The sequence below is a fragment of the Globicephala melas genome, chromosome 1, assembly GCF_963455315.2.
Source record: "Globicephala melas chromosome 1, mGloMel1.2, whole genome shotgun sequence".
Classification (NCBI taxonomy): Eukaryota; Metazoa; Chordata; class Mammalia; order Artiodactyla; family Delphinidae; genus Globicephala; species Globicephala melas.
Window position 1 is genome coordinate 47,054,195 of NC_083314.1, and position 15,250 is coordinate 47,069,444.

The 15,250-nt window shown below is 44.4% G+C and overlaps 1 protein-coding gene across 1 annotated transcript in view; it reads right to left on the reverse strand.

The window, feature by feature from the left end:
- Positions 1-4,994: 4,994 nt before the first annotated feature.
- Positions 4,995-15,250, reverse strand: part of LAMC2 (laminin subunit gamma 2) — a 39,794-nt gene continuing 29,538 nt past the window's right edge. Inside the window, exons 14-22 of the mRNA XM_030849193.3 lie at positions 15,170-15,249; positions 13,930-14,079; positions 13,259-13,403; positions 12,398-12,547; positions 11,763-11,877; positions 10,394-10,593; positions 8,556-8,714; positions 8,363-8,462; positions 4,995-5,302 (exon numbers count right to left, since the gene is read on the reverse strand). Of these exons, the coding sequence (XP_030705053.2) occupies positions 5,049-5,302; positions 8,363-8,462; positions 8,556-8,714; positions 10,394-10,593; positions 11,763-11,877; positions 12,398-12,547; positions 13,259-13,403; positions 13,930-14,079; positions 15,170-15,249 (1,353 nt within the window). The 3' untranslated portion in view covers positions 4,995-5,048. The remainder of the gene's footprint in view (positions 5,303-8,362; positions 8,463-8,555; positions 8,715-10,393; positions 10,594-11,762; positions 11,878-12,397; positions 12,548-13,258; positions 13,404-13,929; positions 14,080-15,169; position 15,250) is intronic.

Sequence of the window (15,250 nt, forward strand, 5' to 3'; positions counted from 1 at the left end):
ACCCATAAGTAAGCTTCAGATCTTGGAATTTCCTAGAAAGTTCCATGTAGCCCATAGTATAAGGAAAGCAGAGAGAGAGAGAAAAAAAATCTAATCTCTGCTTTCCAGGTGGGAAAATTGAACCACAGCAAGAATCCACAACATTCCCATGACCATATAAAACATTAAAAAAATAAAGAGAAGCATATTCCTGGTCCTTGAGACTTGGTCCAAACATTGGACATTACTGAGTATCATCTCACCCTTTTGTCTAGCCTCCTAAGAGTACTGAAAAAAAGGAATCACATCCTGGGATCAGATCAGAAATATATCTGCTAAAGAAATTAAAGATGATACAAACAGATGGAGAGAAATACCATGTTCTTGGATTGGAAGAATCAACAGTGTGAAAATGACTATACTACCCAAAGCAATCTACAGATTCAATGCAATCCCTATCAAACCACCAATGGCATTTTTCACAGAACTAGAACAAAAAATTGCACAATTTGTATGGAAACACAAAAGACCCAGAATAGCCAAAGCAATCTTAAGAAAAATGGAGCTGGAGGAATCAGGCTCCTGGACTTCAGACTATACTACAAAGCTACAGTAATCAAGACAGTATGGTACTGGCACAAAAGCAGAAATATAGGAACAGGATAGAAGGCCCAGAGATAAACCCATACACATATTGTCACCTTATCTTTGATAAAGATGGCAAGAGTATACAATGGAGAAAAGACAGCCTCTTCAATAATTGGTGCTGGGAAAACTGGAGAGCTACATGTAAAAGAATGAAATTAGAACACTTCCTAACACCATACACAAAAACAAACTCAAAATGGATTAAAGGCCTAAATATAAGGCCAGACACTATAAAACTCTTGGAGGAAAACGTAGGAAGAGCACTCTTTGACATAAATCACAGCAAGATCTTTTTTGACCCACCTCCTAGAGAAATGGAAGTAAAACAAAAACTAACAAAGGCGACCTAAAGAAAGTTAAAACGTTTTGCACAGCAAAGGAAACCATAAACAAGATGAAAAGACAACACTCAGAATGGGAGAAAATATTTGCAAATGAAGCAACTGACAAAGGATTAATCTCCAAATTATACAAGCAGCTTGTTCATCTCAATATCAAAAAAACAAACAACCCAATCCAAAAATGAGCAGAAGACCTAAATAGACATTTCTCCAAAGAAGATATACAGATTGCTAACAAACACATGAAAAGATGCTCAACATCACTAATCATTAGAGAAATGCAAATCAAAACTACAATGAGGCATCACCTCACATCAGTCAGAATAGCCATCATCAAAAAATCAACAAACAAAATGAATGCTGGAGAGGGTGTGGAGAAAAGGGAACCCCCTTGCACTGTTGGTAGGAATGTAAATTGATACAACCACTATGGAGAACAGTATGGAAGTTCCTTAAAAAACTACAAATAGAACTACCATATGACCCAGCAATCCCACTACTGGGCATATACACTGAGAAAACCATAATTCAAAAAGGGACATGTACCACAATGTTCATTGCAGCACTATTTACAATAGCCAGGACGTGGAAGCAACCTAAGTGTCCATCGACAGATGAATGGATAAAGAAGATGTGGCACATATATACAATGGAATATTACTCAGCCATAAAAAGAAACGAAATTGAGTTATTTGTAGCAAGGTGGATGGACCTAGAGATTGTCATATAGAGTGAAGTAAGTCAGAAAGAGAAAAACAAATACCATATGCTAACACATATGTATGGAATCTAAAAAAATAAAAAAGGTTCTGATGAACCTAGGGGCAGGACAGGAATAAAGACATAGACAGAGAATGGACTTGTGGACACGGGGAGGGGGATGGGTAAGCTGGGTGAAGTGAGAGAGTAACACTGACATATATACACTACCAAATGTAAAATCGATAGCTAGTGGGAAACAGCTGCATAGCACAGGGAGATCAGCTCTGTGCTTTGCGACCACGTAGAGGTGTGGGATAAGGAGGGTGGCAGGGAGATGCAAGAGGGAGGGGGTATGGGAATATACGTATGCACATAGCTGGTTCACTTTGTTATAAAGCAGAAACTAACACACCACTGTAAAGAAATTATACTCCAATAAAGGTGTTAAAAAAAATGAAAGAAATACATCTGCTAAGATGTTACAGTCTATGGGCAGTTTCATTTCTACCCACCTCTCCAAACAGAGATCCCCACGAGCCAAAGTAGATAATGATATGTGTGATAGCTTACCAGTGGCACAGTTAATCAGGCAACTCTCAGAGGAGAAGCACAAGAGAGTTGCCACTACAAATGATAAACACTGATAGAAACAGGAAGGAAAGTACCCTTAACTTGGCAGGTTCAGCTCAGGACTGGTAACAGAGTCTAAGTCCTGGGTAGGCTATTTCTAAGTCACACACCCCTTCTTTCTTCTTAGGGACAGTCTGCCACATCCTCAGAAATGAGGGAATCATTATTATACTAAGAGTCACATGAGTCACTTTTCCACTCCCCATCCCTACTTGGGGATCATTTCCTGTTTGTCAGGGAAGACATTTTTATGACTTCCTTAACAGTCTAACCCACTGATGAATCCTTTTATGATTACATGCATCTTGGTTATTAACTAATGGGATCCCCCACCAAGTTCTCTAAAGTCGCTACTACCTAATCCTACACTTGGCAGCAACAGATAGCCAGTGACTCATGATGCATGCTCCCCTTTCACAGTATAAAATTGTCAGAGAAGTGGCTTCCTGCCAAGGGACTATTTCCTAGACCCCTTGCCAGTAAGATGTGGTCATAATAATACTGGGTTCTGGACCACAGAATGTGAGAGAAAGTGATGTGCAGCCCCTCCCAGGCCTGGCCCACAAAGACCTTCCATGTGTCTCCGTCTTCCATGTCTTTTTTCCCCTCCACCCCCTGGAATGGAGACGGTGCAGAGGGCAACCTGAGAAGTCACATGGTGGTAGGGCCTCTGGAAATGACTATGTGGAGGGCTACTGTGCCATCTTTCTCCACATCCAGTACGCCATGAGGGCAAGAAGAAAGTCTGTCGTGAGGGAGTTACACGTATTTTTAGGTCTGTGTGAGATAGTAGTTAATGTAAGCGAATTTGTAACATATGTGACTGCGTATTCCAAGACAGGATTAAAAATGCACTTTCAGAGAAGGTAAAGCATAGTGATCAGATCGGTCAGAATTTGGGGGGGCGGGTCAGTGTAGGCAGAAGCAGAATCCTTTCCTCAGCCACTTGGGTAGATGGCCAATTCAGGATCTTAACTTATTAAATTTTAGTTTATTAAAACGCAGGATAATGTACCACAAACTATTGATTTTACCTTTATTTTAGAGCTGATGCAAAAAAAGACAAAAATATTATCACCCCCGCCCTGCTCAGGTTGTTCCAGAAATAAATCCTCCTTTATGCTTAGAAGACAGCACCCGTTAAATCTCACAAAGTGTGTGCATGGTTAGAAAGGGCAAAACAAGATGCTCAGAAAAAGGAATTAGAGATGTTAATTCTAGGGCTCATTGCTCTTTCTGAAGCATTCTTTGTTGTCATTGCTTTGGTACCTACACCTTAAGCTTAGAGTTTAACAAATTAGAAACTGGCCACGGGCATCTAAGAATTGTTCTTTATTTAAAAACATGTCCATGAAAAGCCAAGGAAATACAGAGGTGAGGCAGCACCAAAGCCTTCTGAGCCGAGGTTGGAAGTGCTTCTGGTTTTTCCAGAAATTCCCACTGGTGTTATGACTCAACCATGTGTCACAATCAGTGGAGGAAAGGGACAGAGTGACAGCTGAAATGCAAAGAAGTGTGCACAACCCAGAGCCGTTTCAGCTATTTACCGAAATCCAAGTCCCCCATGGGATGTCTTGCAACACATGTTCTGTTGAGAAAAAGAGGTTGCAACCATGGGGTTATTGCAATAAACACCACTTGTGATGAACAGGATTTGTAAGTTTACATTTTTTTCAAGGTTTGTTTTCCTCACTCTTCAATCAACTCTATGAGGACAGAGACTATGACACCACTGTACCCCAGCCCCCGGCACACAATAGGTACAATAAATATATGTTGTAAGGATAGATGGATGGAAGGATGGACTCTACCCAGCTCAAGTATAAGTAGGAACATCGTCTGGTATCAGAAGAGAGAACAAAACACACAGAAGCATATAATTTTTAGTGTTTGAAAAATGGCATTGAATTAGGACTAATAAATCTTGGATAACTGCACCTCTTTCAGTGCCCAAGCTACATTTTTACATCACTTTGAAACCCCAAAGTAAATACTTTCCCAATGTTTGCTTGGCCGGTAGGAAATGCTTTAATAAAAACGTAGTCTCTAAGTTGCCTGCCGTCATCAGGGGAAAGGAGGTCACTTCCAGGCCCAGAAGAAGTCGAAGGCAGGGTACCAATGCTCCAAAGGGGCCAGCCTTACAGCTCCTCCTCACTCCGTCACTGCTCACTTCTTCCAGTTTGAAAGTGGAGTATGTGTGTATGGACTGGGTGATAAGTGGGAAGAACTCTGATCAACAAGAACACGTTGGACACCATGAGGCAATAGTATTTTACTGACCACAGCATGACTGGAATTCACTCTCTGTTCTGACATTAGGAAGAATTTTAGGCGTGGGCAAAGTCAAAAAATTTTCCCTTTGATCACATTACTCAAAGGATAAGCTGTCTACAACCCAGCAGCACTTGTCCATACTCCAGGACTCAGTTTCTGACTACTCTGAGACAAACACCTGCCTGTGTGGGTTGTCCTTCCATCCAGTCTACACTTTGGGGTCCAGGCCCTCGATGAGTCTCATACCCAGTGCCATTTGCCTCATTACCCTGAATCAGGAAGCAAAGAGCATCCCACTGATACAATAAGACATTTATCTGGCCAAGGTCTCAAGGACGGGACCAGGTTCAGTTGACCTGAGCGCACGCATTCAACAGGTTCAAATGTCCCCATCCCACCCCACCCACATGAGACGGCTCCTGCGCCTGAGGTCTCTATCTCAAGAACCTCAGTTGAGAAATCGCAAAGGCAGCTTCAGTGCTGCTCAAGAGCCTGGGTATTGTAGCAGCCTGGGGGCAGGTTGTCCCTAATGTTCTCCAGGTTCTTCACATCAGCCAGAATCCCATCTATGCTCGTCTCCAGTGAACGGAGGTGGCCCCTCTGACAGCTTGCCCTCTCTTCCAGCTTTGACATCAACGGCCGCAGCTGACTGTTGATCTGGGCCTTGGCTTGGAAAAGCTTCTGCTCCAATAAGACCAGCCCCTCTTCATCCATACTGCCAGGCTGGTCTGTTTTAGGAAACAAGAAAGGAGTTAACAGAGGAAAAAGCTGTGGTTAGATCTCCTTGAACATATGCAGGCCCTTCTGTAACTTTAGCTAATTTCCATTTTCACCGGCCCAGAGCAAAGAGTATGCTGTGCATTTGAAGGCTTATTTTTTTTTTGTTTTTGTTTTTTTTTTTGCGGTACGCGGGCCTCTCACTGTTGTGGCCTCTCCCGTTGCGGAGCACAGGCTCCGGACGCGCAGGCTCAGCGGCCATGGCTCACGGGCCCAGCCGCTCCGCGGCATGTGGGATCTTCCAGGACCGAGGCACGAACCCGTGTCCCCTGCATCGGCAGGCGGACTCTCAACCACTGCGCCACCAGGGAAGCCCCAGAAAGGCTTATTTTAAATTATAAATAATCTAGAAGAAATTCTGAGAGCACGAGCCTCATTATTGGGTTTTGAACAGCCCAGTTTAAGCCTCTGGACTCTTTAGTTCAGCAAGATGAAGCTTGGATTTCTGTTTTCATGTTAGAGGTAACAGCTCCTGCTCTGAAAGGATGAAGCCTGAAGGTCACAGGGACCTTATACTGCTCAAGGTGTCTGCCCAGCACAGCTCATCCCTAACATCAGAATCAACTCCAAATTCTGCTTTCTGAACCACCCTTAGGAAATCTCCTGCTGTTTTCTATTAGAAGACCTTTAGAAACTGGCTGGGCCTCAGGGTTTAGAGAGGCCAAGGTGTGCTTTGCTATTTGAGGGATGAATTCCAGCTGTTATGAAATGACGTAAGACGTCATTCTGGCCCGAAACAGTGGGAATCTGTCTAGATATTAGTTTATTTCCAACATGAAATGTGGTCACATTTGTTCAGATATGTTTCACCCATAAACAATCTGATACTAATGTCAGCATGAAGGGCACCTGGCCAGACCCATTTGGTTTGAAAAGGTCTGAGTGGTCCTTAGTCAATTCAAACTCAAGGTCAGGTGCAGTGATAGCATTTGACTGCAGAAGTTTATCACAATTGGAGAGATTAAGCTGTTATTGCTCCGGGACTCAGGAGAGCAAACAGAGTAGAAACAGCACTACAACAAAAATGTTGAGCCAGTGGATCAGTCCTTCACCTGCGGACAGGGGAGAATTCCAGAATTTAGGGTGCTACAACACGCAGGGAAAGTGAAGCAAGCTTGGGGATAAAATGTCCATGCGGAGGCAGCATGAGCTTCTCAAAAACAGCAGGAACACTGGAGACAGAGACCTCAGTTAGAATCCTGCCTCCAAAACTTACTATGTGATCGGTGGGACAGTATTAAACTCCCTGAGCTTCCGTTTACTCCTTTGTGAAATAAAATAATAAAAATAATAAAACTTGAGGCTTCCCTAGTGGTGCAGTGGTTAAGAATCTGCCTGCCAATGCAGGGGACACAGGTTCAATCCCTGGTTCAGGAAGATCCCACATGCCACGGAGCAACTAAGCCTGTGCACCACAACTACTGAGCCTGCGCTCTAGAGCCCACGAGCCACAACTACTGAGCCTGTGCGCCACAACTACTGAGCCTGCGCTCTAGAGCCCGTGAGCCACAAATACTGAAGCCCGTGCACCTACAGCCCGTGCTCTGCAACAAGAGAAGCCACCGCAACGAGAAGCCCGCGCACCACCATGAAGAGTAGCTCCCGCTCGCCACAACTAGAGAAAGCCCACGTGCAGCAACAAAGACCCAATGCAGCCAAAAATAAATAAAGTAAAATAAATAAATTTTAAAAATAATAATAATAATAAAACTTACTTTATAGGACCTTTAAAAGACTTAAATGATCTTCCACCACGAAAAACCTGGCATAGTGCCTGTCACACAGTAAATGTTTGACAGTTCCCATCCAGCCTCTCTCCCCACGCTCTCACTTTCTCTTTAAAGGCCCTGTTAGTTTCATTGCCTTTTTCAGAACGCTAAGCAAAATCACTAAACTCTTCACTGGGGAGGGTTTATTTGTTTATTTATTTTTTACCCTTAGAGGGTCTTTTACTCTTTGGGGCTCATTGGATCACAAAGCAAACCTGTCAGGATAACAACACAGACAATATTGGTCTCTTGGGGTGATGATGACACTCCACAGAAAAATCCGGTTTTAAAGAGGTTCTCCTGAATGTTGCTGGAATCTCTGACTGAATCCCTAGTTCCATATATGCTGCAGTCCAGGCTCGATGAAACAGGCCAGTAAGTGTTTGATATCAGTTCTACCCAAGCCCATAATTTTAATTTATGTGAGTTTTCTTTTGGATGGGATTCTGTGAGGAAACCTGAGCTGCTGCCACACGGTGTCATCAAATCTATTTTATCCTAAGATTTTGCAGTATCTCATGGACCTACCACCTTGACATTTCTTTCGGGTCATCTACCTGGCAGCTCAAGTTTCCACAACCCGTTACAGCAAGGTGTAACTGTGGTTGGAAGGGACAAACAGCAGAATTGGCGGGTGATTCTTGACCTCACAGACTGGGAGAATCTTCCCCCCCCCACCACTCCTACTTCCTCAGAGCTCTATGACTTCCCCTCAGTTATTTCAACTGACTCCTGAACCATCTCGTCCTGCCTCTTGTCTAACCCACCTTCATACTCTCCTGCACTCAGCTGCCCCAGTGATCTTTCCAAAATATACAGCAACAATGTCATCCCTCTGCTTGACACTGTCTACTAAGTTCTCAGGATCAAGGTCAGAATCCTTAGCAGGACTGTCAAACCGTCCAGTATTCTTTTTCACTGTGAAGCTCGAATCCTGCCTCCACAATTTACTGTGTGATCTGCAGGACATTATTAACCTCCCTGAGCCTCAATATACCTTCCCTACATACACCCAGTTCTTTGAACTACAGACTTTCACCTCCAAGGGCAACAGGTAGGTTCTCAGTGACCCATTTTAGAGATGGTAAAATAGTCCCACAGATGTAAAGAAGTTTCCAGGCCCTGAAGTATCTGGGCCTGGAAACAAAGCAAATTTCCTGATACCCTTAAGGAAAGTTAGACTCCCACTCATTGGGAGAAGCCCTGGAACATGGACTGGAAGGTTGTGGATACTCCACATACCTATTAGGTGTAGGATGCCGTCCAACATGTTAAGCGTGTCTTGGATCGTAACTCCAGCATTCCTGGCTCTGTTATCAACTCTTTGGGCTTCTGTGATTACCTGAGGAAAACAGAAACACAAGCCCATTTTGCAAGGGTGTTCCCACACTGGCAAGGTTAAAGTGCTCTCTGCTGGAAAGTCACGGGAACTTACTGTCTGCACTGCATCCGTAGACGTGCCGAACTCCCGCTCCTTCCTTGCCAGCTCTCCTTCCACTTCCCTCATCTCACTCTTGAGAGTGGCCAGTCCCTTCTCCATGGCCAAGGCTCCATCTGCTGTCACGTTGGCCTCCAAGTTCAGGCTCCCCATCTCCTGGGAGAAGAAAAGGAGCCAGGGACGGAAGGAGAGAGAGGGGTAAGGCACAAAAACATCCCAAAGACAACTGCAGAAAAAATACAGCTGCAGCCAGGCCCTGATGGAGTGAGATGAACAATGAGAGAGTTAGACTTGGGGACACACCCTTCCCCAAGCTCTGCCTCAAACAAGTTAATTCGGGGGTATGTCTCCAGGGGCTAGGACGATCAGCTCTGAGACTCTGCTTCCCTCTCAGGTTAAGCTCACCAAATGGTGAGTGAAACAGGAACCAGTCGGGAAAACCCAGAGGGTGAGAAACTCATCTCACTCTCTGTCATGTTTCTTTGCTGCTGCCATCTTTTGAATGGCTTTACTCCCCAAGACAGTAGACTTTGGGGGCAGAGAATGAATGGGCTATAGCTTTGAGTTTTGTTTTTATTAGGATGAACGAATCTTAACAATATCTTTACCAATAAGCTACCATTAGGCATCAAGTTACACAGACGCCTCTGTACTAGAAGCCACGTAAAGAGAAGCACAGGAAATTGGTCTCTACCCTCAAGGGACCTAAGATTCGAGATTAGTTTTGGAAGTTACCAAGCGGTCCAAGGGTGAGGCCACACAGTCTAGATATCAAGAGTTCCCTCTGGGCTTTCTAGAGTTGCTTAAGCTTTCTAGAAGTCATACTTAAATAAGAACGACGAAGCTCTCGTCCAGCTGAGAAGCACTCTTTCTACTGTAGCACTTAACATATGGGTTGTAAGTGTAACTAGCCTGCCCTTGCCCATTACACTGAATGCTCTCTGAAGAGAAGGACTGGGTCTTTCCCATGTCCGTATCCCCAGCACCAAGCACAGTGCTGGCACAGGATGGAAGGAAAGAGAAAAATGAGTAAGTGGAGCTTAGACATAGAACATAGGGTCAAGGGATCCAGAACTCCAGAATTTCATAATCTTGACTCAAAACACTGGTATAGTTGCTACAAGTTGAATTGTGTCCCCCAAAAGGATATGTTGAAATTCTAAACCCCAGTACCTCAGAATGTGACCTAATTCAGAAATAGGGCTGTTGCATATGTAATTAGTTAAGATAAAGTCATATTGGAGTAGAGTGGGCCCCTAAGCCCACACGACTAGTGTCCTTATAAGAAGAGTTGGAGACACCCAGGAAGGAGAGCTCCATGTGATGACAGAGGCAGGGACTGGAGGGAAGTCGCTGCAAACCAAGGAACACAAAGGATTGACAGCCACCACGGGAAGCTAGGAAGAGGCAAGGGAAGTTTCCACCCAGAGTCTTGGAGAGAGTGTGGCTCTGCTGACACCTTGGTCTCAGACTTCTAGCCTCCAGAACTGTGAGAGAAGAAATTCCTGTTGTTTTAAGCCACCCAGTCCGTGGTACTTTGTGAGAGCAGCTCCGGGAAACTAATGCAATAGTCTATATAAACAACAGTCTTGGCTGGCTCTTTTCATGGTGTTGTCCAAAAAGGGAGCTGAAAATGGTGCGCACGGGGCAGCAGTACTCAGCCAATGATAGCCCTGTGAACCAATCAGCAAGAGGGCCAGCCGAGTGGCTCTGGGGCCGCCGTGGACCGTAACAGAACCCGACGGGTCAACATGAGCCCAGCGCTCTTTGCTCACTGAACATGACCCTTGCGTTTGGCGCTGCTCTCACCAACCTGCACCTCGATGTCCCTTTACCTGTTCTATGCTGCCGGTGATCTCCAGGGCTTCCCCGGCTGCGTTCTTTGCCCTCTGGGCGTCGGCAGCAGCATCGCCCAGGGCTGTTTCCGCTTGCTTGGTCTTGTCGCTGGCATCTGCAACCTTCTGGCTGATGTAGGAGAGTCTCTTCATGGCCTCTTCAGCTTCTGCTTTTCTGTCTTCAACCTGCAGGTCAAACTCTGAAATGCAGATAAGTAAACATTGCCGTAAAGTTGAAAATTAGCTTCCAACGGAAGACAGAAGTGGCTGAGGTTTTTACGAACAATTACAGAAAGAGTGTTAATACTGCCCAGGGGTGAGAGTGTGGAAAGTTGTGGCTATTACTCTTTCTTGTCCAGGAGAAAGCATCTTAAAGGAAGCACTGAGCTAACCATCAACAGTCAGCCTGCCCTGGGTCCCCATCATTGCAAAAGTGAACCCCAAAGTGAATCAGAGGCAGGTGGAATCTTTGAAGCCCAAAGTTTCAAGCCAGAGCCTTAAACCCTAAGCTGCCAATGGCAATAGCTGGGGACTGGACAGAATGGGTAGAGAGGGACTTTCTGTGAAGAAAATTCTAAGAATTAGGAATGTTTATTTTTTGTTTTTAGTGAAGAAGACTGAAACTTTAACCAAATCTCTACAAGGCGTAAACCCAGATTACCTGGAATCCAGATGCTATGACAAAGCTTGCTTTATTATTACCACAAGGCAACCTCACTGGTCCTGTCAATACATTGGAACCAACCAGGCAAAAGAAAGAGAAAGAGAAAGAAGAAAGAAACAAAGAAAGAAAGAAAAGAAAGAAAGAAAGAAAGAAAGAAAGAAAGAAAGAAAGAAAGAAAGAAAGAAGAAAGAAAAAGAAAGAAAGAAATTAAGAAAGAAAGAAAGAAGGAAGGAAGGAAGAAAGAAAGAAAAAAGAAAGGGGGGAGGACGGAAGAAAGACAGGGAAAGGAAGAAAGAAAGGAAAAGAAAGAAAGAAAGGGAGAGAGGGAGGGAGGAAAAGAAAGAGAATTATCTGTATGGTAGCGGGATATTGAATCTGTGAGGAACCTTAGAGGTCATTTAGTTCAAATTTCTCCAGAGGGGAACATTAGAATCTAGAAAGGCATGGGACCTGCCTATGGTCACACAGCCAGCTCAGCGCGGTCATGTGGCTGAGCAGAGATCAGAACTCAAGCCTTTTGACATTTAGTTCAATTCTCTCTACTACATCAAATATTTTAAAATGTTTTTCTTTAGAAAGATATTTACTAAGTGTCTATTAATAGCCCAATGTGCCTGTCACTTAGATTTATAAAGATTCAAAATAAACCAAAGTCGTGGTTATAACTTTAAAATACTCAAGTGACCTGAACCACGAAATACTCACCTCTGAGGTTCTTTAAGATGTTCTCAACTTCATAAAAAGTGGCATTGCCCATACTTAGTGCTTCTTGGGCTCTGCTTTTAGCAAGGTTGGCACGGGAAAGCAGTTGATCTGATTTCTGTAAATAGGCAGGCAGAACAAGATTAGAGTAAAGGTATCACACACCCAGGGAGTGCCCTCCTGCCGGCATATTCACTCTGACACACTTCTCTTCATGACAACAGAGCTGTGATTCGCCAAAGAGTCTAGGGGTGCTGTAGCAAACCCCTCCACAGCCTGGGGCAGCACAAACTTTATAACCCAATGACCCGATAGGAGCCCACATTGAGAACAGTCTCAAGCTCTGGTCCACTATCAGGTACAAGAACAGTTTGCACATCCTAATTTTAAACTCTAGATACTTCCTGAAACCAAGCTAGTAGACAGAGCCAGACCAAAATTAGACCCAGTAGGCCTGCGTCCTATTCCTAGATTTGAGGGCTGACTCAGTGGGTGGAGCTGAGCTAATTACATTAAGGTCTCTATAAGCAGCAGTATCATGACCTTTCGAGAGTTTTTAATGGTTCTTCTTACAGCATTAATTCACATGGTAGCCCTTCAATACATGTTTGTTGAATGAACAAACTAACAAACAATACCTGTCTCCCATTCTTCCCATTCTGTAAGAGCTTCCGGGTTTCTTCTTCCCAGTTTCCCAGATTGCTTTGCACACGCTTGAACTCATCCACACGCTTAGTCACCAGGCTTGAGACAGAGTCAGCTTTTTGTCTGATCCTCTTCGTTTCTACCTGTGAGCCCCCAAAAATGAATGAGCCTTACTTTCTGCTCACCAGTTGTCACACCAGCCTTCCTAGGACCTGCCATCATTGTTCGTAAACAATTATCCAGGCCCAAAGTCTAGCAGAAATGAGACAATATTCCTCATGAAAGTCAGGCAACAGGTCTCCCAAACATCAAACAGGTTTTAGGCCTGCTTTATTTTTTTTACTATTATTTTACGTGTTAGTTTCTATATACATGGGAAAATTTTTGTGGAAATCATTGTGAGTACTTTTTGCCATAGGTAGAAAGCTTAATCTAATAAATTTGAAATAATTAAAGGAAGATAACAGAAACAATGCAAAACTTTTGAGAAAAACAAAAGCCTTCTGAGTGGCCGTACGTGGAGATACACTATAGGTTGGACCCAAATGTAAATATCAAACTTTATCTATAATAATTTCCCACAGGTTGCAACAGTCCCCAGAACTAGGAAAGAGAGAGAAAACTTTTCACCACTAATAGGAATAGGTTCAGGATGTGAGCCATGGCCTTATCAGGGACCACGATTGGGGTTTAAGAACAAGGATAATGAGGAGAATAAATACTCTTTCTAATCTAAAGCAAGAAAAGTCAATAGGGAGAAAAAAAACTGAATGATTGAACGATTCAGTGGAACCCCCAGAGAAGAAAGCATTATGGCCCTTCTGTACATCAGTGCATAGGTTAGGTGCCCTTACCTGAAAGGACTGATCATTGACCCCCTGAAGCTGAGATGCTGAATTGAGAAGGCGGAGACTATGCTGATAAGACGTATCTGCTTCCATGTCAGTTTGAGTGGCCTCCCTTGACAACTGCTGGGCCAGAGACTTGGTTTTCTCCAATCTGCAGGGAGTGAAGAAAGAGGACTTTGAGAATTCACTCTTTTTTATTAAAAGCAAAACTTCATCCTGTTAAAAGTATGTAGTCGGGATTATTGGAAGAACCAGACGAGATGTGTTCCTTTCCACAGTTTAAACATAGATCTTAAAGTTTATACAGGTTGGGTCAGAAAAATTCAACCCAAGTTCCCTAATTTTTTTTTCCCAATTCTTGATCATATGAATATATTATGTTTATCTGTGCCATGCCATCAGATGAGTGTACTCACATCCTTTAAACACCACAGACGGTGACCGTATCTCCAAATATACAACCTCTCAATCAAAACACAAACTTTACTGAGATTAATCAACCTTTTCTTCCAGCCTTAAAGGCGTCTGTTTTCCTCCAAAGTAATACCCTCATCCTCTCGTCCCTCTTAGTATTGATGTACTTCTAAAGAAACACAGCACCCCTCAGACGTGGTTGGCATTGAACCCTGGGAGAGAGCGGATTATATTGGCCCGTGTGAGTACCCGTTGAAACGTACTTTCCCACAAGCCCTTGCACCACAGAGCCGTCCAGCGTGCCGCTTCCGCCTCCTTCACTCAGAGCCTTGCGCGCCAAGGATAGGGCTTGTTCGGAGTAGTCCTCGGTTTCCCTGGCCAGTTGCTCCATGTTATTGGCTGACTCAACGTGGCTGAAAGGATCAAAAACCAAGAATTTGAGTTTTCACGGCAAAGAGCTTCCTTTAGGGCTTTTATTTAAATGAAAGGAGAGGAGTAAGGGAACTGGTTGGACTAGAAAAACCAAACAGAATTGACCCAGATGAGATGGAGCTCCTCTAATAGAGGAGCTATCTAGAAGCAGAGGGTGTTCTGAGAAGTAGCCTCATGTCCTAGACTTTTTTGGCCATCTACTCCATTTATGGCATAATCAGTGGAAGCTATGGAGATGGGTGGGAGAAGTCTCAGAGTGATAAAATATTGCATTTGTAAATTGTTTTCTGCAGGAGAAACCCCTAGGTTTTATTCCATTCAGGAGCCAACTCCCTATTTAGTTTTGCTGCATCTCTAAACTGAGCCCACCACTAAGGGGGACAAAGCCTGTCAATAAAAGTCCCCCAGTTGCTTTTGTCCTCCTGGTTCTAGAAAGTGATGGAAACGAGCTCAGGAGGCAGCCTGAGCTGCAAGAACACAAGCCAGCCCCCTTCTGCCAACAATTTCATTTGTGATTAGCAGAGCCTGCCACCTTGCTGAGCCCTCCGCCAAGAGCAAACCTCTTCTGCATGGTAGGATTTATAGTCAGGCAAGAACTAAGGAGCCGCCCGTTATCACTGGGGGCCTGCAGAGCCGGTTTTCAGGAGGACGTTCCCCCTCTGCAGACTTGGCCCCCACAGGCCAGCAAACAGCTCGCAGCTACTCGTTCCCAGGCTTGGTGTGGGAGCCTGGGATCCCTCAAAGGTGCAAAGCATGCTTTTCCAAGGGCTGATTCATTTGATGGGGCCCAAGGAATTATATCTGACATACACCAAAGCCATGCTGTTGAGTCATAGAGAAATCTGCGAAAGAAACACCCTCGCCCCCAACTCCTGCCAAGTGACCTTGCCCAGTGGCCACCTATATACACTAAAAGCCAAGGGGTTAAAAAAATGGCTTCAGGGCGGGGGGATGGCTGCAAAGGAGCCTGGAGATAATGAATATGCTTTGGTCCTGAATACCCTGCAGCGCTGTTCAAGGCTGGCCTTGCAGAGGTGGTCTGAAGCAGAGGTGCCCTCCAGGACTGCTCACCTGTCTGCCAGTCTCGCGGCCTCCTGAGCTAGACTTTTAAAGCCGTTTGGCCCCATATAGTCCTCTGAGGGAAGAACGTCC